At 41.6% G+C, this 25,771-nt stretch overlaps 1 protein-coding gene across 1 annotated transcript in view; it reads left to right on the top strand.

Annotated features, from left to right (window-relative positions):
* Positions 1 to 9,794, top strand: part of TBCK (TBC1 domain containing kinase) — a 361,383-nt gene extending 351,589 nt beyond the window's left edge. The window contains exon 26 of the mRNA XM_040329676.1: positions 9,502 to 9,794. Coding sequence (XP_040185610.1) covers positions 9,502 to 9,612 — 111 coding nt within the window. The 3' untranslated portion in view covers positions 9,613 to 9,794. The remainder of the gene's footprint in view (positions 1 to 9,501) is intronic.
* The last annotated feature ends 15,977 nt before the right edge of the window (positions 9,795 to 25,771 follow it).

Below are 25,771 nucleotides of genomic sequence, written 5' to 3' on the forward strand. Positions count from 1 at the left end.
GTTGTGCCTCCAGCTGGGCTGCTAAGCGCTGATTAGCTTCCTCATTGCGAGTCTGCGCTTGTATGTTAGCCAAGGTCAGCTGTTTAATTAGCTCCTCCATTGCTTCAACTTTCAATGTTTGTGCAGCTTTAACCCAGGACATAAATTCAATGTACTGTCTCTTTAAATGTCAGTTCAATATAAAGTCCAATGCAAAAAGAAAAAAAGTTTTTTTTTTTTTTCTCTTCTTATGCCTGTTATTCTGTCCTGCCCGCATTCGAGCACCAGTGTAATGTTTGGGGGACCAGCTTGATCGCAGGACACAGGCTTTTTAAATCAAAACTAAGGTTTATTAAACTTAAATGGCTTAGCAGCAGCAAAAACAAAGGAAATAACAGTCTCACCGACTTGTACAGCTCAGAACTGCTATCGCAGTTAAACAGTCCTTGCAGGTAAGTCCTTCAGTAGCAGGCTTTCAGGCAACACACTGCCAAGTCCTTTCACAGCTTTTCATAGCTTCCACAGCTTTCCTTGTCCACCATTCACCATGCATAGACTCTCCTACACTCCTTCACCCTCACCTGCACTTCCTGTCTGCTTTAAACTACTTCCTTACACAGGTGCGTTAACCCTTTCCATTCCCTTAAAGGCACCACAGTCCAAACAGAGGGGAAATATAACGTCCTTCCAGGACCCAGCCATGGCGTCCTGTACAATAGGCACATCTGAAACGTTGTAAGTTGAATGGAAGTTAGTAACAAGGTATTATAGCCAGGGTATCATAATTATGTTAGGACTGGTATTAATAAAGTGTGTATAGAAAAAATAGCCTTATATATGTGACTGACCTGAGCCTTATATACAGTATGTGTCTGTCAGATAGTAAAACAGGCAATGAGGTTGGCAGGAGAACAATAATGTGCTGCCACTTAAAAAGACAAGACTGAGCATTGGCTTGTACTGCACATGGCATTAACACCTTATCTACTTGTATAAAAATAGTTACAGATTTTTTATATTGGGACAAAAGTCCTAGAAAAATGCCTGGCCTTCTAACTATTTTCACACAAAATGCATGTTTGGCACGTATCTCTGTAGTATGAATGATTTTTATAGAATAAAAGGTGCAACATTGCTGGAGATTTACTATGCACAGCTGCGCCAGATTCTGTGTGCACCAGTTTTGGTGAATTTTCCCCACAGTGTGCAATATTTGTGAATCATATTTAGACTTCTTAATTATAAAGAGAAAAGTCCCTAGTCTCATATCGCTACAAAAACCTAATCATGATCCCCATAATTAAGCACCATGGGCAGGGCAAAACACATTGGGGGGTGGCCTGGTTGGAGCCCAGGTTGAGGCTGTTTTCACTTTTCACACACAAGTTTTTGTAGTGATGTGTGGCTAAGGACTTTTCTCTCCATCCGCATCTGCGCTCCCAGCGTTTTATTAGAAGAGAACCTGTTGGAGCCTCAAGCAGCACCCACAGTTCAGCATTAGTTTATACTTCTTCATATACCACAATACCCAGACACTGACAGGTGAGATAAGGTCATTTTCAGTTGTATGGTTTTCAATCTCATGTGAAATTACTGCTGTCTGACTATGGTCTAGAAAACCTACTCCACATGTTATTGGTTCCTCTCTGTGATGAGACACGGTAGCAATGCTCTCCTCCCCTCCTCTTCTCTTCTCTTTCATCGCTAGTGAATAAACATAGATGTTTAGTTGAGCCAAATATTTGTAGTTAGGTTGGTACTGTCCAATCCTGGATCTTGATGCGTGTACCTCTGACAGCCTTGGTAGGTCATTTAAATCCACAAGTAACCGGTTTTCCATCTACAGGTTATTTGTTTTATTTTCACCTTTTCATGTATTGCTACCTGCAGAATTCACAATTTAACCGTTACAAAAAAAGAAGAAAAGGAAAAATAAAAATTAAAAATACATTTTGTAAAATTGAAGATCATTCTGTTGATGTAGATACAGTACTCCTTCCGTTTTATATTGTCAGTGTTGTGCTGTCATAGCAAAGGCTTCCGATTCGCTCAACCATCACAAATAAAGACGGCAACAAGGAGTCACTCATCACACCTTTCTTTGCCTGCTTTTGTCATGAAATGGTCTTTTTATGAGCTGTCACCTATAATAGTCAGTGCTTCTTTGATCAATCAATTTTCTTGTCTGGAAACAATTAAGACATTAAGCAGAGTAATTGCTAGGTGCTCATCCTGACAAATGCCTAGGCCTGGAGCAGATGTACACACATGAATACCAAGTGCATTTTATCCTGAGAAGAATAACCAAATCTAAATGGTAGGCCTCATTGTTATTTGGACTGCGCAATGGTAAAACGGAGTAAATGCCAATGCAGACATTCTGACCTTATGCTGCTGGTGGAATTGTGTTACATATTTCCCTTTGCGATCCCATTTTTTTTTTCAGAATGCCCCTTTTGTTAATATTAATGTTTTTTTGTTTGTTTTTTTATGTTTAACTATTTTGGCTTTTATCACTGATTTAGCCAAATTTGTATTCAGAGTAGGATTGTTGTGCACTGAGTTAAAGCAGGATAAATTAGGGGGAAAAGCTATGGTTCCATATTCAAATTATCTGTAGACAGATCATGTTGACCTCATCTGCCACCAAGCAACTGATATGTGGGCTGCCACCAAGTTTCAGTGGTTCATTTAGATGTTGAAATTATTTGAACTGGGGGTGTTCTCTGTTTGTACTGTATATATGACTTTTGAACACTTCCATTGTTCCTAAAGTTATATGAGCTATCTGAACACAACCAACTTAACTGCCTCCCTAATTTTTAAAGGGGAATGATCAGCTCAGCAAGAAGTCTGATCTCCATATTTAAGCTTTAGTTTCAAGGTTTAAAATGACATTAGAGCTCATCTGAGGCTTTCTTCATCCAATGCTTTCTTGTAACCATTACCTGTCTATAAAAGTTAAAGTTAATTTTAGGACATATTGATATATCTGTCTAGTTTGATTAAAGGCTAGGTTTACCCTTGTGAACACAAAATAATAAACACATTTTTTTCTGTGAAAAAAATGTGCATTTAATATGTTTTTTTTTAAAGGATCCATCAGCAGATCATGAATGCAATGTTAGGCCCTGCACACACTGCTCACAGCTCTGTTGCCCATACCCCTGTACGGGCTTTCAGTTTCAGAGCTTGAAGCGGTGTGAATGTACCATGAATGTGCTCATAAGCATGCAAACAGACCATTGAAACTGCAAGTCCGTCTGCCGCAGTGGCAGGCGGGACTTGTTGAAAGAGCGATTAAAGGGGTTTCATAGGATCCATTAAGGTGAATAAACACCGTGCAGGGTCCGGCCCCCCAGTTTTACTTACCTGAGCCCCAAATTTCCGTGGGCGTGATCCCACGTTGCTCTCTCCACGGCTTCTCGGCTCTTCATTGGATAGATTGATGAGTATAAAGGCTTCTTCTTTATTATTTCTAAGCATTAAAATGTTCCACAGAGCAGCTAACGCGTTTCTGTCAAAAAAAGATCTTACTATTATGAGTAAGGTCATCTTTTGAAGGAAAAGCGTTAGGTCACCTTTTGATGGAAAAGTTAGTTAATTCATTCACAGACTGCTGTGAATGAATACTGCAGCTCCGACATTTTCAAGATTTTACAATGGCTGTCAGAGGGAGAGGCACTCTGTTGACGGAAAGGTGGGTAAATAGGGGCATGTTAAATATGGGTTAAAATGTAACATGCTCCTAAAGGTGAACTTATCCTTTAATATTTGTTCTGGCCAAGTCCAGTGTTAGGAGGGTTGTGAGGTGTGTTAACTCACATATTTCTATATTTATTCCTTCTTCTCAAAATCTGCCAGGGCTTATCAATGACTGGCTCAAGTCTCTGTTTTTCTGTTTTATTTTTTGTGCTCTGTTTTCTGAAGCCTATAATTGGTCATTCTGCAGCTTTAGGAAAACTGCAGTTAATTTTACTATGACCACACAGACATTTTTGACATCTCACAGAATTGGTTTAGCAAAGTTGGTGGAAGATTAAATTTCACCCCAATGGATTACAGTAAAGAACAGATTACAAAAACATAACATACTCATAGGGTGTGATTACTTTGTGACTTAACAAAGGGCAAAAGGCTAGAAGCCCGACAGCTGCCTAAGCTCCATTCACTTAGATCCTGTGCCACTGTTCTACTGGCAAAACTGTTTGCACCTTCTGTAGATATTTATGAGCTAAACTGTAGCCGGTTTCTATATTGGCACTTATGAAGCAGTTACTTGCCTCTACATTGCACTGCGTACTTTTGACCTGTTAGTGACTGCCTTCATATTTTATTCCTTAATGCTTCATGCCTATATTGTGTGCAGTATGTTCATTTAGAATTGTACTAGAGCTGAAGGTTTTTACAGCTAGCTAAAAAAAACATGTTTCTCCGGCATCCATTTACTTTTCACTTCTACTTTTTAACTTTACAGTTTAAATGAAAACATTGTAGCATTACAAGATGAACTTTTTCAGTACACTACTGTTGCTGCATCAATCACTTTTTAACCACTTGAAGACCATGCTTTTTCTGGTACTTTTTGTTTACAAGTTTAAATCCATATTCTTTGCTAGAAAAATACTAATATCCCCAAAATCTAATTAAAAAAAATTTTGGTTTTGCAATTTTTTTATGCCACACGATATTTGCGCAGAGGTTTTTCAAATGCAGTTTTTGGGAGGGGAAAATAAAAAATACACTTTTTTAAATTTGAAGGCAAAAAAACACAATACATAACCCAATTTTTTGTAAAATATAAAAGATGATGTCATGCCGAGTAAATCTATACCAAACCTGTCACGCTTTAAAATTGTACATGCCCGCACAACAATGACAAACAACGTAAATTTTACTATCTATAGCTGACACTTTAAAAGCCTTTACAGGTTACCATTTTGAATATACAGAGGAAGTCCAGTGCTAGAATTACTGCCCATGATCTGACATTCGCAAAGATACCTCACATGTGTGGCGCGATCGTGGTCTGCGTGCGTTCAGGACCAATGCATGTTTTTGCATTTGCACGCTGGGACAGGGGCACCTAATTTTTTTTTTTAATTTATAGGGCCAGATTCACGTAGATCAGCGGATCTATAGATCCGCTCGATCTACGTGATTTAAGATCCGCTCCCGCAAGTTTGGGAGGCAAGTGGGTAATTCACAAACCACTTACCTCCAAACTTGCAGCGGCGGATCGTAACTCCCCCGGCGTAATGCAAATTCCGCGGCTAGGGGGAGTGTACTATTTAAATCAGGCGCTTTCCCGCGCCGATTTAAATGCGCATGCGCCATCCGGGGAATTTCCCGGCGTGCATTGCTCCCACTGACGTCGCTAGGACGTCAGTGGTTTCGACGCTTACGTAAACGACGTACATCCGTATTCGAGAACGACTTACGCAAACGACGTAAAAAAATTCAAATTCGACGCGGGAACGACGGCTATACTTAACATTGGCTGCGCCTCATAGAAGCAAGGGTAAGTATACGCCGGGAACGCTGCTACGGAAACGTTGTGAGAAGACTGCGTCGGGTCCGCGTACGTTCGTGAATTTGCGTATCTCGCTGATTTACATATTATTCAACGTAAATCAGTGGGAACGCCCCCGGCGCCATTTTTAAATTGAAAATAAGATCCGAGAGTTTAACACAGTTACACCTGTCGGATCTTAGCCCTATCTATGCGTAACTGATTCTATGAATCAGACGCATAGATAGGACCAGTGTAAGTCAGAGATACGATGGTGTATCTGGAGATACACCGTCGTATCTCTTTGTGAATCTGGCCCATAGATTTTTTTTATTACACTTTTGCTTTCATTTATTTAAAAAATGTTTGTTTTATCACTTTTTTTGCTGTCACAAGGAATGTAAACATCCCTTGTGACAGCAATAAGCATGTTACAGGTTTTCCTATGGAGGGATATGGGGTCTATAAGAAAGCATTCAGAACACCAAGATCAGCGTTTTTGAATACTTTAGACTTTTTTTAAAACTGGCGCTTTTAAGATTCCAGTAAACCGGAAGTGATGCCATGACATCGCTTCAGAGTTTCTACATCCAAGGCTTTCTTCGGGACTCCGGCCAGCTGGCAAACATGCCAGCTGGTCGCTCGGGTCTCCCAGTGGGACGTTAGTTGATTCCATTGTTATTGTTTCAGCCTACTAAAATGTAACTCCATCCATTTTGTTTAGTTTTGAACACTTTGGAGGAGGGTGAGGAACTAGGGATGTCCAGATACCGATACCAAGCATTTCCCAGAGTACTTGTACTCAGGGGGAAATACTCCGATGCCTCAGCCGATATCTGGGCAGGCAGGGGAGTTGCAAGTCTTCCCCCCCCCCGTGCTGTCTTTCCCCCTGCTCCGTGCTGTCTTTCCCCCTGCTCCGTGCTGTCTTTCCCCCTGCTCTGTGCTGTATTTCCCCCTGCTCTGTGCTGTATTTCCCCCTGCTCCGTGCTGTATTTCCCCCTGCTTCGTGCTGTCTTTCCCCTGTGTTCCGTGCTGTGCTCTCTTTCCCCCGTGTTCCGTGCTGTGCTCTCTTTCTTTTGTGTTCTGTGCTCTCTTTCCCCTGTGTTCCGTGCTGTGCTCTCTTCCCCCCTCCCCGTGTTCCGTGCTGTCCTCTCTTTCCCCCGTGTTCCGTGCTGTCCTCTCTTTCCCCCGTGTTCCGTGCTGTCCTCTCTTTCCCCCGTGTTCCGTGCTGTGCTCTCTTTCCCCCGTGTTCCGTGCTGTGCTCTCTCCCCCCCTCCCGTGTTCCGTGCTGTGCTCTCTTCCCCCCCCGTATTCTGTGCTGTGCTCTCTTCCCCCCCTTGTTCCGTGCTGTGCTCTCTTTCCCCCGTGTTCCGTGCTGTCCTCTCTTTCCCCCGTGTTCCGTGCTGTCCTCTCTTTTCCCCCGTGTTCCGTGCTGTGCTCTTTTTCCCCGTGTTCCGTGCTGTGCTCTTTTCCCCCGTGTTCCGTGCTGTGCTCTCTTTTCCCCGTGTTCCGTGCTGTGCTCTCTTTCCCCCCGTGTTCCGTGCTGTCCTCTTTTTGCCCCGTGTTCCGTGCTGTGCTCTCTATTCCCCCCGTGTTCCGTGCTGTCCTCTCTTTCCCCTGTGTTCGTGCTGTCCTCTCTTTCCCCTGTGTTTCGTGCTGTCCTCTCTTTCCCCCGTGTTCCGTGCTGTGCTCTCTTTCCCCCCGTGTTTCGTGCCGTGCTCTCTTTCCCCCCTGTGTTCCGTGCCGTGCTCTCTTTCCCCCCTGTGTTCCGTGCCATGCTCTCTCCCCCCCCCCCCCCGTGTTCCGTGCTGTGCTCTCTTTCCCCCCGTGTTCCGTGCTGTCCTCTCTCCCCCCCCCGTGTTCCGTGCTGTCCTCTCTCCCCCCTCAATTTGTCAGGATGGAGAGCGGAGGTAGGAGCCGCTAAACCCGGCTCCTACCTTTTCAGAATGAACAGAGTCAGTGATCATTGACTCTGTCCATTCATATAACTGAGCATCGTAACCTGTGTTTACGATGCTTCCGTTTATGAATGGAGAGGGGCTTCCCTCCATTAATTTCAGCTAAAGGCTGCAGAGAAAGGGACTGGGGAATCTGTGTCCTTAGTCCCTTTCTCTGTCTTAACCACTTCAGTACCTTGGGTGTTTTTCAGATTTGATGTTTACAAGACTAAAACATTTTTTCTTGCTAGAAAATTACTTAAAACCCCCAAACATTATATATATTTTTTTCTAACACCATAGAGAATAAAATGGCGATCATTGAAATACTTTTTGTCACACCATATTTGCGCAGCGGTCTTACAAGCGCACTTTTTTGGGGAAAAAATCACTTTTTTGAATTAAAATATAAGACAGCAATAAATTTGGCCCAATTTTTTTATATATTGTGAAAGATAATGTTACGCCGAGTAAAATGATACCCAACATGTCACGCTTAAAAATTGCGCCCACTCGTGGCATGGCGTCAAACTTTTACCCTTAAAAATCTCGATAGGTGACGTTTAAAAAATTCTATAGGTTGCATTTTTTGAGCTACAGAGGAGGTCTAGGGCTATAATTATTGCTCTCGCTCTAACGATACCTCACCTGTGTGGTTTGAACACCGTTTTCATATGCGGACGCTACTCATGTATGCGTTCGCTTCTGCGCGCGAGCTCGTCGGGACGGGCGCTTTAAAAAAAAATGTTTTTTTCTTATTTTTTTTTTTTTTTTTTTTTTTTTTTTTTTACACTGGGAAAAAAAAATTGATCACTTTTATTCCTATTACAAGGAATGGAAACATCCCTTGTAATAGAAAAAAGCATGACAGGTCCTCTTAAATATGAGATCTGGGGTCAGAAAGACCTCAGATCTCATATTTAGACTTAAATGCAAAAAAAAAAAAAAATGGAAATTTTGTCATTTGAAAAAATGACAACAAAAAAATGTGCCTTTAAGACGCATGGGTGGGACTGACGTTTTGACGTCACTTCCGCCCTGCTATGCTATGGGGACGGGTGGGGGCCATCTTGCCCTCACTCGCATCCCCACACAGCAGGCTGAAGGACCCGATCGCCTCCGCCGCTACCGACGGCTCCGCGAAGACCACCGTTATCTTTTACAGGACCGCTCACACTAAAGATGGATATCTCAGTTATGGCAGCAGATGCTGCCGTTACCGAGATATCCATCTTTAAAGTGCCGCCGTCTATAGTCGTATAGCGGTCGGGAAGTGGTTAAAGGGGAGATGTCAGAGGTCTGTTAAGACCCCTGATATCTCTCCAAAAGACCCCCAACAGGGCTGATTGAAAAAAAAAATTGCAATAAATATTTTTTTTTTTAAATAAATGAAAATAAAATGTAAATAAAAAAACACACTGACAATCCACCCCCCCCCCCCTAAAAAAACCAAAACAAATCACTGTAAAAAAATAAAAGAAAAATTGTAAAAAAATACTGTCACATGACATTAAAAAAAAGTATCGGTAATCGGTATCGGCGAGTACTTGAAAAAAAAGTATCAGTACTTGTACTCGGTCTCAAAAAAGTGGTATCGGGACAACCCTAGTTAGATCCTTTTATTGTTGTCTGTGTGACTGATATCACTGTGACAGAAAATTCTGAATTTTGTTTTACACTAATTAAATTAGTGATGTAGTTACATCAATTTAATTTGTAATTTGTTAACTGATGCCTGTTGTAGATCTCCTTTGTGGAGATCATATTTAGTTACTTGACAGCCGAACAGGTTATTAGTGCAGTCTGTGAGTTTGCTGCCACTGACATTCTACAGAGCTCTTCAGCTAAACAAAGGTAGCCTGGAAAACTTATTTCATATTATAAGCAAGATGATTTGGACTTTGTACTTGGCGCCAAATTTTAATTACCTAGCCACTTGGGGTCTGAGCTGAAATGTTATATTGAGTTTTAACAGTGGAATGTAAACCCTGAAATATATTCAGTTTTTCCCATTGTAATGCAGGTTGCACATTTCTCAATTATAACTGCATTTTCATATTGTTTTTCTTCCAGTTTGCAGCACATCTTGTGAAACTGGGATATCCTCGAGTTTGTATTCTGGATGGTGGAATTAACAAGATGAAGCCAACTGGCCTGCTGAGTGTCCCTTCTCCACAGATCTAAGCAACACAAGCCAATACTTCTGAACATTACAGCATACCCACAAAAGAGCTGTGCCCACCTATATGTTATTTCATGGTTTTGGACAATCTATTCAGAAGTACTGCTAAAGTGTTTCTATACCAAGGTGAAATGGTCTACAAACCATTCGATGATAGAGTTACATTAAAATTGCATTTATCGTGCAATCTCAAACCTCTTGGCCTATAGAGACCCAGGGAAAGAGTGTTATTTTGGGTCATGGAATCATGAAATATTTTTGTTATGTTGGCCTTTTAAAAGAAGTGTTAGGCCCCGTACACACGACCGAGTTTCTCGGCAGAATTCAGCCAGAAACTCGGTCGGAGCTGGATTCTGCCGAGAAACTCGGTCGTGTGTACACTTTTCAGCGAGGAACCCGTCGAGGAACTCGTCGGGCCGAAAAGAGAACATGTTCTCTATTTCCTCGTTGTTGAATGAGGAAAGTCGGCCCGCCAAGCTCCTCGGCGGCTTCCACACTGAACTCGACGAGGAACTCGATGTGTTTGGCACGTCGAGTTCCTCGGTCGTGTGTACGGGGCCTAAGAGCCGGTTCACACTGGGGCGGCACGACTTCGGGGGCGACTTGGCAAGGCGTCCTGAAGACGACTTCAGAGGCGACTTGCAAAATGACTTTTGTATAGAAGTCAATGCAAGTCGCCCCAAAGTCGTACAAGAACCTTTTTCTAAGTCGGAGCGACTTACGTCGCTCGTATTAGAACGGTTCTGGTAAATAGAATGGGACGCGACTTGTCAGGCGGCTGAGTCGCCTGACGAGTCGCCCCAGTGTGAACCGGCTCTAAATATATCTGTGGACAGCTATGTGTCCACTGTTAAATAACAACAAATGACAGTCAGACAAGCACCATTAGCCAATTTATTGTTTAGGAATTAAGAATCAAAATGGGAAATATGCTGTTTCCAAAGTCAATCTAAAATTACTGACTTGCAATTTTTTCTTTTTATTTAAACAATGACGATACACTTTGTATATTGCAAATAACCTGATATGTGATTATGTTAACCGGTGCTACTGGTGTAAGAACAAAAGTCATCATTACGATATAGATGTTAGCTGTTCAGTAACAAATTATGGACAGAATCTTCAGAAAAATCATCCATCTGCTTGAGGTTTTTAGGTGTAACCATTTCTGCCACATACATTGTGTAGGTATTGGTCAAGTATACTGAAGTCTTGGAAAACATGATATATTTAGAAGTGGGTTTAAAAAAATGTGAAATGTTTAGCCATAATGGTATACAAGTAACATATAAAGCACTATAAAGTATGTATACTTTCTGGCTTAAAGTGAATTCAATTGAATTGAAGTGGGTGATATCCAAGCAAGATGGAAACAAAAATAACAGGGATTCATTGCCTTGCTTTGATGTGAACAATGGCTAACTCCCTTCAGTTTGGCACTAAGCTGCACAAAGTGGGCTCGAAGGGGGCAGCACAAATATTTAATCAATAGTAAATCACTTCATTGGCCCAACAACATGGCTTCCTTGTCATATTTGTTCATGGATGAACATTCTGCATTATACATTGTATTCCAAATAATATGCTACACTTTTACAGTACCCTCCTGTTGTTTAACTGCTTTGGGATGATTTTTTTTAGTTACACACCTAGTACTTAAAAGGGGTTTAAACATCATGTAAAGGGAACTCTTTTTGCAGTCTGTATAAATTTTTTATTTTTTTTTTAACTACTTAAGGACCCCTTCACTCCGATATACATCGGCAGAAGGGCACGGCTGGGCACAGGCACATACCTGTACGTTGCCTTTAAGAGCCCAGCCGCAAGGGTTGCAAGCGCCCCACCAGCGGTGCGCTTGCGACCCGGTCCGAAGCTCCGTGACTGCGCCCCTGGGACCCGCGGACTTTATCGCCGCCTGTGTCCCACGAGCTGAAGAACGGGGAGAGTTGTGTGTAAACACACCTTCCCCGTTCTGTGTGGCAGTGACACTGATCGTCTGTTCCCTGATATAGGGAACGACGATCGGTGACGTCACGCCTACAGCCATGCCCCCCTACAGTAAGATTCACTCCCTTAGGGCACACTTAACCCCTTAGCGTCCCCCCTAGTGGTTAACCCCTTCACTGCCATTGTAATTTTCACAGTAATCAGTGCATTTTTATAGCACTTTTCGCTGTGAAAATGACAATGGTCCCAAAAATGTGTCAACAGTGTGTCAAAAGTGTCCGATGTATCCGCCATAATGTCGCAGTCATGAAAAAAATCACTGATCGTCGCCATTACTAGTAAAAAAAAAATATTAATAAAAATGCCATAAAACTATCCCCTATTTTGTAAACGCTATAAATTTTGCGCAAACCAATCGATAAATGCTTATTGCGATATTTTTTTACCAAAAATAGGTAGAAGAATACGTATCGGCCTAAACTGAGGAAAAAAAATGATATATTTTTTGGGGATATTTATTATAGCAAAAAGTAAAAAATATTGCATTTTTTTCAAAATTTACGCTCTATTTTTGTTTATAGCGCAAAAAATAAAAACCGCAGAGGTGATCAAATGCCACCAAAAGAAAGCTCTATTCGTGGGAAAAAAAGGACGCCAATTTTGTTTGGGAGCCACGTCGCCACGACCGTGCAATTTTCAGTTAAAACGACGCAGTGCCGAATCGCAAAAAGGGGCAAGGTCCTTAACCTGCATATTGGTCCGGGTTTTAAGTGGTTAATATTTATTGGTATCTTTTGGGTGTTTGCTGGAAGCTGAAAAAAGCTTTCTAAATACTAAAAATTATTTACATAAAAAGAAAAACCTTTTCTTACTGGAACTCATTCATAAAGATTTGGCTGCATGTCCCACCTTGTAATGATAAAAAAAGTTATCATATCATGTTTTAATGCATAGGTGCAGATAATACATTATACACTGTGTGTGTGTGTGTGTGTGTGTGTGTGTGTGTGTGTGTGTATATATATATATATATATATATATATATGTATAATATATTCCAGTAGTTGCCACTGCACACATCTAAAAGAAAATGGGCCCTGGTGCTCAGCAAAGCATGAAGTACATATGATCCAAGAGATAAGGTGGCACACACGAGGCTTGAAAGATGAACATACGGTGATACAGTTGGTATCCTTCCACAAAAAAAAATAACCCACAATTTTCTCAGAAAAAGTTTGATTGGCATTGCTCATTGTTCCATATTTTTTAACAATTATTCATTGCTTTTGAAAATTGCATGGACAAATTGAAGGTACATTTAAAGCTCACATCCAGGGAGAGGATTTTGCCGCCACATTGCAAAGGTTAGATGCTCTTTTAGGTCTAGGGGTCTACAGAAAGCAGTTTCACTTACTCGGTTCTCTGCTCCCCCAATAGCTGGCACTCTTCTTTACTCCACACACTCCGGCAGTGGACTGTCCCATGGCATTTCAACACCCAATGCTGAGCTATGGGCACTGCATTGGGCTTCATGATGTCAGGGGACTTGCGACCAGCAGAGCAAAGGAGAGAGGAGGCTTTCAAGGACCTATCTTTACAGCCATGATGAAGGCTGCAGGAGAAGAGGATCAGGTAAGTAAAAATGTTTTTTTCTGGCCCCCTAGACCTAAACAGGCATTTAACCCTTGCATTGTGGGATCAGCACAGGAGCATTTTCCCTTTCCCTGGAACCCAGATTTAATCTAATATTTTGTTGTACAATATTCGGAGGCACTACAAACGAGATCTCTGTAGCTCTTAATCAGTCTTTAGTACCTGTCAACAGGTAGTTTGGGCCACTTGTCTAACACACTGCTCCAGCTATCTCACGTTTAAAGAGTGCCTTCCTCAGACTGCATGTTTCAGCTCTCTCCATAGGTGTTCGATAGGATTCAGATCAGGGGCTAATAGAAGGCCATTTGAGAAAAGTCCTATTTTTTTCTAAGCTCTTCATTGGTGCTTTTGGCTGTGTGTTTTAGGTTATTCTGATCTTGGAGGACCCGTGACCTGAGGCAGAGCTTTTTGACACTACACAGCAAGGATCTCTAAACCATGCCTCTCCAGCTGTTGTGGAACTGCACGTTCCATGAGGCATTGGAAACCTCTGACATTCACAGACATGACTAGGCATGATGGGAATTGTAGTTTCTGAACAACTGGCGGGCCATAGTTTGAAGACCCCTGCTATACAGTATGGTGTTCTTTCCTTTACAAGCTTTATGTTTTCATCTGTGAACATAGAGCTGATGTGACAAAAAGCTTCAGTTTTGTCTTTTCTGCCCAAGCACAAACTCCCAGTAGCATTGTGGCTTGTCAATATACCGTATTTATCGGTGTATACCGCACACTTTTTTGCCCCGCGAGCGGGGGGGATCGAGCGGGGAGGACACCGCAGAAGGACGGCGGACCCGACGAAGAGGACACCCGAAGCCGCAGACGGACGCCGGACCTGTCAAGGCCGCCGATGGACGCCGCGCAAAACACCAAAACTGTAAGTACTAAAATGTTTATTTTTACAGGAATGCGGGTCCACTTTAGGGGTGTGTGCTATACGCCGAAGCGCGCAATACCCCGATAAATACGGGTACATTTCAGCAAAATCTAGTCTGGCTTTTTTATGTTTTTATTTCAACAGTAGAGTCTGCATTCAGCCATGTGTTGCTCAAAAAAAGGACAGGTTCTAAAGAGTGACTACTTTCCTCGGTTTAAATATGCTGGATAAATATGCGCAAATATGATAGATTGAAGATGACTGATACTATATTGCAGAAAACAGTTCATTTAAAATATCATTATGATCTAATTATTTATAATCTTTTCTAGTAGTACCAACATATTTGTCCAGGATTTTTTAGAAATCTATTTGTAAAACTGTCAAATATTTATCTTTTTCACACTTCCTTTGCTTTGCTCTATGAAATACGAGGCATGCAGTTAACAATGAGACCATTGCTTTTAATTTCATCACTTTTCAGGAGAAATGAAGCATGGGTACCAACAAATGTGTCCACCTGTGTGGTTATACACTAACATGATATGATACATTCATGATCTGCATGCACAAAATTAAACTCAACAATTTTTTTCCTTACCTTAATGTGTTGTCTGCATTAGGCTGGGTTCACACTACTACACTACTTTCATCCTACTTTGCTCTGCTACATTGGTCCTACATTGATCCTACATTGGTCCTACAGTACATCCATCCTACTTTCATGAACAGGATACTACTTCGGTCCGACTTCAATGATATTCAATGGGTTGAAGTAGGATCAATGTAGGACCAAAAGTAGTACAGGGAGCATTTTCAAAGTCAGACCGACTTGTGTAGGACCAGTTAAGACGGCTCTCATAGGGAAACATTGATTTTCACACGTCATGCTACATGAGGCTCCCAATGTAGGACCGTTTGTCGGACAAGTGTGAACCCAGCCTTAAGGTAGTAAATTCCCCACAGCCTAATCAACACCACTTCCCCCCAATCCCTAAATACTTTCCTGACTGAGTCACACATCCAGCGCTGTCATAACTGCAGCACTGCTCTCCTCTCTTCATGGTCTCACAGGAGACACTGAAAGCAGGGAGAGCCATAGGAGTGTGGGCATGGCTTACTGGTTGTGGATGCACACAGCCCAGCTCAGGAGCATGCCTGTACTGGTGCCCCTTTAGCACCCAACTTGCTAAGGGGGCACCCAGAGGAAAGAGGAGCACACATCGCCTGGTAGGGGACTGAAGAAGAGGAAGTAAGGGACTGCTCTGTGAAATATTTTTAAACATAGTAGATAAGTATAGCATCTTTTTTTATTTTAATAATAAAGATTCACCATTCCATGTACAGTGCTGTATTTACAGACATATTTATATAGTTATCCACCATTAATGTGGAAAAGTATTGGTATTGTCGCAGAATGTGTATCTTGAAATTCTCTCTTTAAGATAAAACCTTGTGTACTTTTACACTGTTTCAAGAATTATATGTGTCGTTATGTTCATTTGTAATCAGAACAATAATTTGTGGCATTCAAAGGGAACTTGTTAGGATGGAAATTTGGAAGTTACCACTGCTGATCTGCTAATTAGGTGTACAGGTTTAGAGGTGCCTGCTTTCCCTCCTGCTAAATAACTGAGCTGGAACAAGCATGCTCAGCAGCTAGTGAAGCCAGGATCAATATGTCAGACCTGAAGCCTGCATTTTTAAAAACCATCAGCAGCATTCATTCAAAATCTCCTGCTATTTATATCAAGTGGAACTCCAGGGAAATCTGTTTGCTTCTGTATACAAACAAGTGACCTCTAATGGTGGTAATCCAAGTATTTGAGTTTTAAATGCCTAGTCTCCTTCATGTAGGAATGTACAGGCAGTGCTATACTGCCGATGATGGGAGGATGAGAGCAAACATTATATTGTAAAATAATTGATCCATTTTTTCACTTTTTTTTACTTTCTCATTTACATTCACTAAAAGCTGCTATATGGGACCCAGTTATGTATCTTCACTATAACACAAACCAGCCAAGGAAAGTCCATGTACTGCCACCAGAACACAACATTGCATACTGTATGCAGCTGATACTACCTACAGTTTATACAGCGCTGACGGTGACAACATCAATTAGTAAAGGAAATAGTCCATTTGGGCCAGGTTTGCCTAAAACAAACTATTTAAATTGAAAGTAAGCCTGTAGTTGATCTTTTACCACTTGAGAGACGCGCTATAGACGAAAGACGTCCACAGCGCGGCTCTCAAGTGCCGGGTGGACGTCCCTGGACGTCCTTTTATGTGCATTACCCGCGCGCACCGCTGGGGGCGCGCAGCAGGTAAACACTGTGCCCGGTGCATCACTGAGAAGCTGAGGCGTGTGCATGGCGGCCGCAAAGTCCACCAGGTACCCGCAATCGGCGGTGACAGCAGGGACGTGGAGCTCTGTGTGTAAACACAGAGCTCCACGTCCTGTCAGGGAGAGAGGAGACCGATATGTGTCCCTTGTACATAGGGACACAGCATCGGTCACCTCCCCCAGTCAGTCCCCTCCACCCACACAGTTAGAACACACCCAGGGAATACATTTAACCCCTTCCTCACCCCCTAGTGTTAACCCCTTCACTGCCAGTCACATTTATACAGTAATTAGTGCATTTTTATAGCACTGATCTCTGTATAAATGTGAATGGTCCCAAAATTGTGTCAAAAGTGTCCGATACGTCCGCCGCAATATCGCAGGCCTGCCAAAAAAAGAAAACGCAGATCGCCGCCATTACTAGTAAAAAATAAATCATAAATCTATCCCCTATTTTGTAGGCACTATAACTTTTGCGCAAACCAATCAATATACTCTTATTGCGATTTTTTTTTAACAAAAATATGTAGAAGAATACGTATTGGCCTAAACCGAGGAAAAAAATATATAAAAAAAAAAAATTGGGATATTATTATAACAAAAAGTAAAAAATATTGTGTTTTTTTTCAAATTTTTCTGTCTTTTTTTGTTTATAGCGCAAAGAATAAAAATCGCAGAGATGATCAAATACCACCAAAAGAAAGCTTTTGTGGGAAAAAAAATGATAAAAATATAATTTGGGTACAGTGTTGTATGACCGCGCAATTGTCATTCAAAATGCGTCAGCGCTGAAAGCTGAAAATTGGTCGGGGCACGAAGGGGGTTTAAGTGCCCAGTAATTAAGTGGTTAGGCAGTGCTGCTGATTGGACAGTGAGAAAGCACATGCACTGTCGGACATGTACTGCGTCTCCCACTCCCAGTCTTACTGTTTCTGTACAAAAGTATACAAAAAGCTGATATCAAGACAAATTTGTGTATTTATTTCAGTTATATGAAAGAATATTTAACTGAAAGTGATATTAAAGTCTTGTTTTTTGTTGTTTTTTTTTTTTAAATAACAAACCTTATACTTACCTGCTCTTTGCAGTTAATATACAAAGAGCAGCTTGGATCCTCCCCTCCTCAGGTCCTCAAATGGTGCTTTTGGCCCCTCCCTCCTGCCAAGTGCCCCCAGAGCAACCAGCTTGCCCAGGGGGGGGGGTAACCAAGCAAGCTAGTTTTGGAGCTGCGGCTCCTCATGTCCATTCACACACAGAGTCGTGGATCAGCCCCTCTCTCTTCTCATTGGCTAACTGGCTGTGATTGCCATCAGCAGGAGCCAATGGCTGCCTCAGCCGATGAGGATCTGAGACTCTCATGTACATTGCTGGATTGAGATGGGGCTCAGGTAAGTATTGGGGGCTGCTTCACCCAGAAGGTTTTTTAAGCCTTGAGCCTTTACAACCATGCTCTGCCCAAATAAATGTCAGGTAGAAAACAAAATATTAATCACCATTATTCTGCTGCTGATTTTTCCTTCATTACTATCTTATCATGCCTTTTTTGCACTGTGTGACCATCTTGGTAGAGCCAAGGTTTTCCTCTTCATGACTTCAGGAAGGAGATTAGATTTGTGACATCACCAAATCCCACTCCAAATTTAACGAGACTAGCAGTCAGAGCAGTACTGAGGCTGTAGAGTACTGCTTAGGCACAATCAACATTTCTAAACGTCCCCTATAACATAGCAAATCTTCACTTTTAGAGCTTACAATATATGAACGGCTGTATGGACTTTTTAATGTCGGCTTTAAATCCAATACTTTTTTCAACTTTCTGTTCAATGGTCAGTTTGCTCACAGCACATTAGCATATTGTAAAGCAAGCATGTTCATAATCAGATTGAACAGCCTCTTATAAAATAATGTGATTGTCTACAGAGATTACTTGAATATGATGTTCTTTAATAAATTGGCTATATATGTCAGTAGAACAGTTTTTCTGTGTGCATTATTTCCTAAGCTATAATGGTCTTATGTTGATACAAAGCATAGTACATCCTCTCCTTAGATAAGTTACAGTAATGCAGGCATGCACAAGATCTCCTGAATTAAGTAGGTATTATGTTTCTGTGGAGAGAGTTGGAGGTAACCTGTTGCCAAGAGCTTGTAGCATTTTTTGAAGGTAAGCTTTATTAATGTTTGTCAAAGAATTGACAGAAAACTACATGTTATAGAAGATTGGGTATAAAGCAAATAAAGAAGAACATGTTGGTTCAGTATGTTATTAAAAAATCTAAATTAACACATTAAATTAAAATAAACTTGATGCTTCCTCTTCTTCCTTCCTTCAACAGTCCAACCGTTCATTTACATGTGCAATCATGTTTTCCACTCTGAAAAGTGGTCAACTGTGAGTCTCTTTTTTTAAGAGACATTGTAGATGTGGCTCGAAGATGATGTGTCGCTTTCTAACTGCCTTTCTTAACCATTGAAATCCTAAAGTTACATGTGCCCTACACATGGTTGTGGCACGGTGCAGCAGCTCTGTTGTATAAACTTTGCCATACTGTGACTACGGCAGCCTGTACTAACAAGGCTTACTTAGGGCCAGGGCTGGACTGGGACAAAAATGTGGCCCTGGACTTCATCCAGACCGTCCCAGGGCACAACATTTCAGGGTACAGTGCACATCAGGGAATGGTACAGAGCTTAGCACATCAGGGTACAGAGCCCAGCACAACAGGGCACAACACGTACAAGGCACACCACATTGAGGCACAGCACATCGGGGCACATAGCACATCAGGACTCAGGGCACATAGCACATCAGGACAGGGGGCACATAGCACATCAGGGCACATTGTTTAGCAGCCAGCATGCAGAGTAGCGCGGGAAGCGTGTGTAATAAGTTCTCTCTCATGTCACGCTGTGGCTGCTCCCCGCCCCCCGGCAGCCCCTCCTCACTTCTCGTCCATCCCAGATGATGTCACAAGCAAATGGGGATGGACGAGAAGAGAGGCGGGGCGGGGAGCAGCCGCAGCGTGACAAGAGAGAGAACATATTACACACACTTCCTGCGCTACTCTGCATGCTGGCTAAATCTCGATCTACCCATCAGGCGCCAGCTGTCGGAGATTGACGGGTAGATCGCAGCGGACCTCCGACCGGCCCACTGAGGAATCTCCCGATGACCAGTCCATCCCTGCTTAGGGCTCCACCTGTTAGCTGCAACTTGTAAATCGTATATATTCTGGTCCATCGTTTCATGCCATATAAAAAATAGTAATACAATTATTTAACATTTTTACTATACATTTTAAAGTACTAATAATAATATACTTTATGTAAAAACCTATAAATCACCTTTTGGTTCAAATCAGCCACTTAAATGCTTAAAGAGGAGGTCCGCCCACCCCTGTAGAAATTAAAAGCCAGCAGCTACACATACTGAAGCTGCTGACTTTTAATAGGACACTAACCTGTCCTTGAGTCCAGCAATGTTGGCACCGCAGTTGATGTTTCCAGCTGTCTGGTGCTGCTGCGCTGCCATTACCGGTAAGGGAACCCTGTAGTGAAGCATTACAGCTTCACGCTGGGTCGTTACTGCCCCATAAGGGGGAGGATACAAATAGTGGAAGTTCCACTTTTGGGTGGAACTCCGCTTTAAATAAAGACTAACTAAGGCAACATTTGTTTTTCAGAGTTTAAAGACCTTGGCTGCAAAGATTCTCTCTTCTTCTCTCCCACTCTCCATCTCCCCACGGGAACAAGAAGCCAGTAACATCTCTGCACAAGGACACATACTAAATGTAGAATGGCGAAGTATCAGAGTCTCTATAAAGTTTTTCTTTATTAAACCTGACTGATAAATACCTGACTAATATTCGTTCTAACCTTTTCTCTCGGTAAAAGAAAAATCACCTGGTGTTAGTAGGTGGAAAAATTAACTCTAAAGAAAAAAGGTTGAATTCCTTACCTACCAAACCCCCACATCACTGATATCACTATCCTTCTAAGAGGATTTTTTTTGGAAATACACAGCAGACAAAATCTGCCGTGAATACACTCTATATTGCTCTTTACCAGATGTTTTGGAACTACATTTCCCATGATGCTCATGCACTCTGCAGTGTAGTTGAGCATCATGGGAAATGTAGTTCCAAAACATCTGGGGTGCCAAGGTTTGCCATCACTGCTCTATACTTTCCCAGGATCTCGGAGCTAGAAATGGGACATCTGCAATTTCAGCTATTAGCTTGTGATTGACAGTTCGCTCTTTCGATATAGGTAGTACGTGCAAAGAGCTATAATAGTTAAATATATATCACATAGCCACCATGGACATAAATACATTTTGTGTGCAGCTACTGTCTTTGCAAACCCAGATATTACTTTGAAAGTAACAGTAACATAACCATTGTGCTGCACTTAGCCAGTGTATAGAGCAGGTAGGCACCCAGGAGACCTGACCCACCCACTACAGCTGACCACAGAAAATTACAGGTACCAAGACCAGTCACTGCACAAGGAAAGAGAGCAGCAGTGAGCAATCTTTATTACAGGAAGCAACTGCCCAGAGACAATGGTTCACACTGTATTTCTGCACAGATCTGGAAGAAATACAACAGAAGCACACAAAGATTCAAGTAAGAATACACATGCCTCCTATATTTAGACAATATTTTCTTATCCCAGATTTCAGCTTTACCAGTTTCCACCAGGCGGGACATTCACCGTTCTGGGTGGACACCCTCTCGGGCCGAGTAGCAGCACGATCTGTCTCCTGCTGTGACTGAATGACTGACCGCTGCTGGTACCATGTGATTGCTGTGACCAATCACAGCAGATCACATGACCATTGTACACAATGGATGGCTTTCATTCATGCCATCCATTGTGTACTATTATGTTGATCTCTGTGATTGGTCACCGTGAATACATGGTACAGACAGGGACCAATCACAGCCCATCTGTCCAATCACAATAGTAAACACAGAATAAAACGATTTCATTCAGTAAAATCAGTTGCCTATAACCGTGAAATTCATTGGTATAAGCAATCTTAATGTGTAAAAAAAAAAGAAAATACTGATCACTTCCCCAGAGTATTACAGTTTTACTATGGTAACACTGTATTTTTTTTTACATACTGTCACCAGTCAGTGTCCCTGATCACTGCCAAACCAGTTGTATAATGACACTGTACTGCACTGGTGACAGTATGTAAAAAAAACTAAGGCAAAAGAAAATTGTGAAAAACTATTCTTTTTTTATTTCTTAATTTTCCCCAAAACGGTGCCAAAGCATTACAACTTAAAAAGACTCGCCATGCCCCTTACTAAATACATTGGACTTTTTTCTTTGCGATATTTGTATTGTCCTGGCATCTTTGGGCATCAAGAAATGAGATAGGCTGTCTGTACATAAGGATTGATAGATTTTCCGATTGATCTCTATATATATATATATATATATATATATATATATATATATATATATATATATATATATATATATATATATATATATATATCTGCAGTTATTCCCTTTCAGCCCAAGATCACATTGGGCCAATTTGGAATGTGATTTGACATGTCTACTGCTGGCAATATCACTGTCCAAATCGGTGCGATGGATTTGCGGCGCCCCACCAATTCCCAAAAGTAGTTTCTGCACTACTTTTGGCGATTTCAACAGACATATGTGTATGAACCCGCTCAGATGTCTGTCAAATTGTCCAAAAAGTCGGACTGAAATGCTGGTTTGAATCGTGCAAGTTCAGCTGAACTCACATGATTTCAAACCCACCCTTAGGCCCCATTCACACCTGAGCATAGGCGTTTTCAGGCAGAAAGTTGCACAATTTTACTGCGATTTTTGTAGCGTTATTTACCGCGTTTTGCCGCGATTTTGTACAGGTCAAATGGTCACCAATGTAAAAAGCAGAAAAACCCCCAAATCTGCCTAAAAAAAAGTCCCAGGACTTGTTTGAGCTTCAGGCGTTTTAGAGCTTCTGGCTTCAGGCGTTTTGGAGTGGAGATGTGAACCATCTTCATAGAGAATAATAGATTTTTTTCCCCTCAAAATACTCAGGTGTGAATGGGGTCTAAGTGTGAACGTTGGCTTCAAGATCTCAAAGATCACAACAAAGATTTTTTTCAGACATTTTAGCGCTAGAAATAGCCTCAAAATAGCGCCTGAAAACCCGCCTCCCCTTCCCTTCATTTCAGTGTATCTTTTCACACTCGGGCAGTGCGTTTGCAGGACGTTAGGGAAAGTCCTGCAAGCAGCATCTTTGGGGACCTGCCCATTGAAATTAATCAACATCACTTTTGAATCGCCGCAACATGGGCATGTTTAAGCCCTTCTTTGTTGTTAGCGCCCCGCTAGTGGCTGAAAAGCAATGCAAAAGTGCCATTTTACCAGTGGAAAAGTGCAGCTAAAATGAGCTGCGCTTTACCGCTAACGGCCGGAGCTTTCAGTGTGAAAGCAGCCTTAGCCCAGGTTCACACTGGGGTGCGGGAGTGAAGCCATGCAAGTTTAGCTGAACTCGCACAATTGCACTCCCGCCTGTCAGTCCCGGTTTTGGTCGCGATTACAGAGACATCTGTGCAGGTTTCTGCACAGATGTCAATGTAAATCGCGGGCCAATATCGCAAAAAGTAGTACAGAAACTACTTTTTTAAATCGGTGCGACGTTGCACCGGTAAGGACGGTGCCATTGCCAGCAAATGCAGCCGTTTTGACATGCAATTTGTCAAATATGTCAAATCGCATGTCAAAACATACCAGTGTGAACCAGAGCTTAAAGTGAGGTTTCAGTTGGTTAACTGCTTCAAAACACCTGCTGCTTGTTTAACCACTTGCTTACTGGGCACATATACCCCCTTCCTGCCCAGGCGAAGTTTCAGCTTTCAGCACTGCGTCACTTTAACTGACAATTGCGTGGTCGTGCGACGTGGCTCCCAAACAAAATTGAGGTCCTTTTTTTCCCACAAATAAAGCTTTTTTTTAATGGTATTTAATCATCTATGCAGTTTTTATTTTTTGCGCTAAAAAAAAAAAGAGCAACAATTTTGAAAAAAACACAATATTTTTTACTATTTGCTATAATAAATATCCAAATTTAAAAAAAAAAAAACACTATTTTTTTTCTCAGTTTAGGCCGATACGTATTCTTCTACATAATTTTGTTGAAAAAAAATCGCAATGAGCGTATAGTGATTGCTTTGCGCAGAAGTTATAGCGCCTACAAAATAAGGCCGGAGGAGCCGAGGACGTCAATAGACGCCCGTTATTGTAGAGCCACATGTGGCCGTCATTTTACAATGGCCGGGGCTCCTAGTAGTTAAATGTAGAGGCTTGTCAGCCTTCCAAGATCTATTTTCATAAAAAAAATAGAATAGAAAACAATCTGTGCCAGGATTAAGAAATTTGAAAACGAATTCCTTCGCAATGCTTATAGATACATAGATGAATGAAGGCTTATTTGAAAGTGCTTTTGCTGATTGCTCAGAATATGTAAAAACATTAGTGTGCATAATATTTGCATGGGTTTACTTTAGGGTGATCCTTGATACCCTATGCAAGTGAACACAGGTATTTTGCTTTGTCCATAACGGGACGCTGTTCAAATCTTGATGCTATTCTTTAGGGTGTGTGGATTTCCCTACACTTAGGGTGGGTGGGAGGGTGGAATTAAAGAAAGGGTCATCACATCATCGCCCTTAAAACTTTTCATGATGGTTTCTTAAGCCAGCCATAGATGGATTGAAATTTAGACGGTACCTGCAATTACTGCTCCCGACTATAGCTGGCAGCAGTAATCATTGTATTATAATGGCAGGGAAACCTCTTGCTGTTAGAATACAATAGTGCTGTGGGAGGGATTCCTCCTTCTGCACTGAATGTGTTGATGGGGGAAACAAGTAATATTCTTTCCTTGCTTCCTTGGTTGAACGAAAGAAAATTGCCTAATGTATAGTCAGCCTTAGGTTGAGAAATGTCATTTAGCCTTTGCTGAACTGTAAAGTAACAAGGTTTGCAATGGGTAGTTTTCAATTTCTAAGACAAAACAAATGCAAGGTTTGTAATGGGATTAATTCTGTTGTTTGACTTAATTATTCAAGCTAGACTATGCAAATTAGTTTTTATTATTTGATTGTAAAAGCTAAATTGAAACTCCTAATGGTTACAATCCAAAAATGCCAGTCTTTTTAATGATCTAGTTAAAATAAGCAGTTTGTGAACAAAGTATGATCTAGTTTTCTTCCCGTACAGTGTAGTGGAGAACCCTGCTCATCTATGACTGCTCAGTGCTGGATGGGAAGTTCATTGTCCTGTACAGGGAATACTCCTTTCATATTCTCTCTATAATCTAAAATGTAGAAAAGTGAAGCAAGTCTTTCTTTGTGTGTGGCTTATCAAAGAACCCTCCGAATCTCAGGAACCGGGAGGGATACATCCTACTGAGTGTTTTATCTTACTGCTGACTACTGGGGATTGGTCAGATTTCAGGCGCCACAGAACAAAGCTAGTATTATTCCTTAAATCTTCCTCCACTGCTTTATAGCAACTTTCCATTCTACGCTTTGTTGTTGTTTCTTTAATTTATGCAATTACAGTGCGGTAACAGTTCCCAAAACCTGACAATTATATTTCATATTTAACCATTGCACTGGATTCTGATTCATACCTTAAGCCAGTGAAGAAAGTTAAGAGTAGCCAAAGTCCTACAGCAAAAAAAGCTTAAGTCCTATTATTGTAGTATCTAGGAAATGTTATCGGGACATACAATGTACTGATTCATTTGTCATGTTTCCGCATAATCATCACTGTACAACTCTAGTACCAAAGTCAGATTATTTTTTTTAGTCATACAGACTACCTTTTGTCTGTCTGCCGCTAAGCCCTCTTATCATTAATGGGTTCCTCTAGCTACACAAGATTATCGCACAATGTTGTTTCAAGAAATGTACATGTGATCGGCTATTTTCTTAAAGTAACCCTTTACATTGCCAATGTTTACAGAAACTGCTGGCAAAAAAACTATTCAGCTTATAAACAGCCCAGCGATACATGATTAGTACCCAAAAATTCTGCTGCAGTCTGTCCCCCAAAATCCAGTTATTCCACCATCGGGTGATCCCGTCTTACCCCTCCTGCCACATAGAGAAGCTGAGGCCAGGCACTTCAACCCTTTCTGGGACATGTGTCACTGCTCTCTACATCTATCAGCAGCCAGATGGAATACCTAAAGCGGAGTTCCACCCTATTTAAAGGTTCGACCCCTGGCATTGCTAATCATAGTCTCAATAAAATTCGGAATGTTTTTTTTCTCTGTAAGGCATATTA

The sequence above is a fragment of the Rana temporaria genome, chromosome 1 (assembly GCF_905171775.1).
Source record: "Rana temporaria chromosome 1, aRanTem1.1, whole genome shotgun sequence".
NCBI lineage: Eukaryota > Metazoa > Chordata > Amphibia > Anura > Ranidae > Rana > Rana temporaria.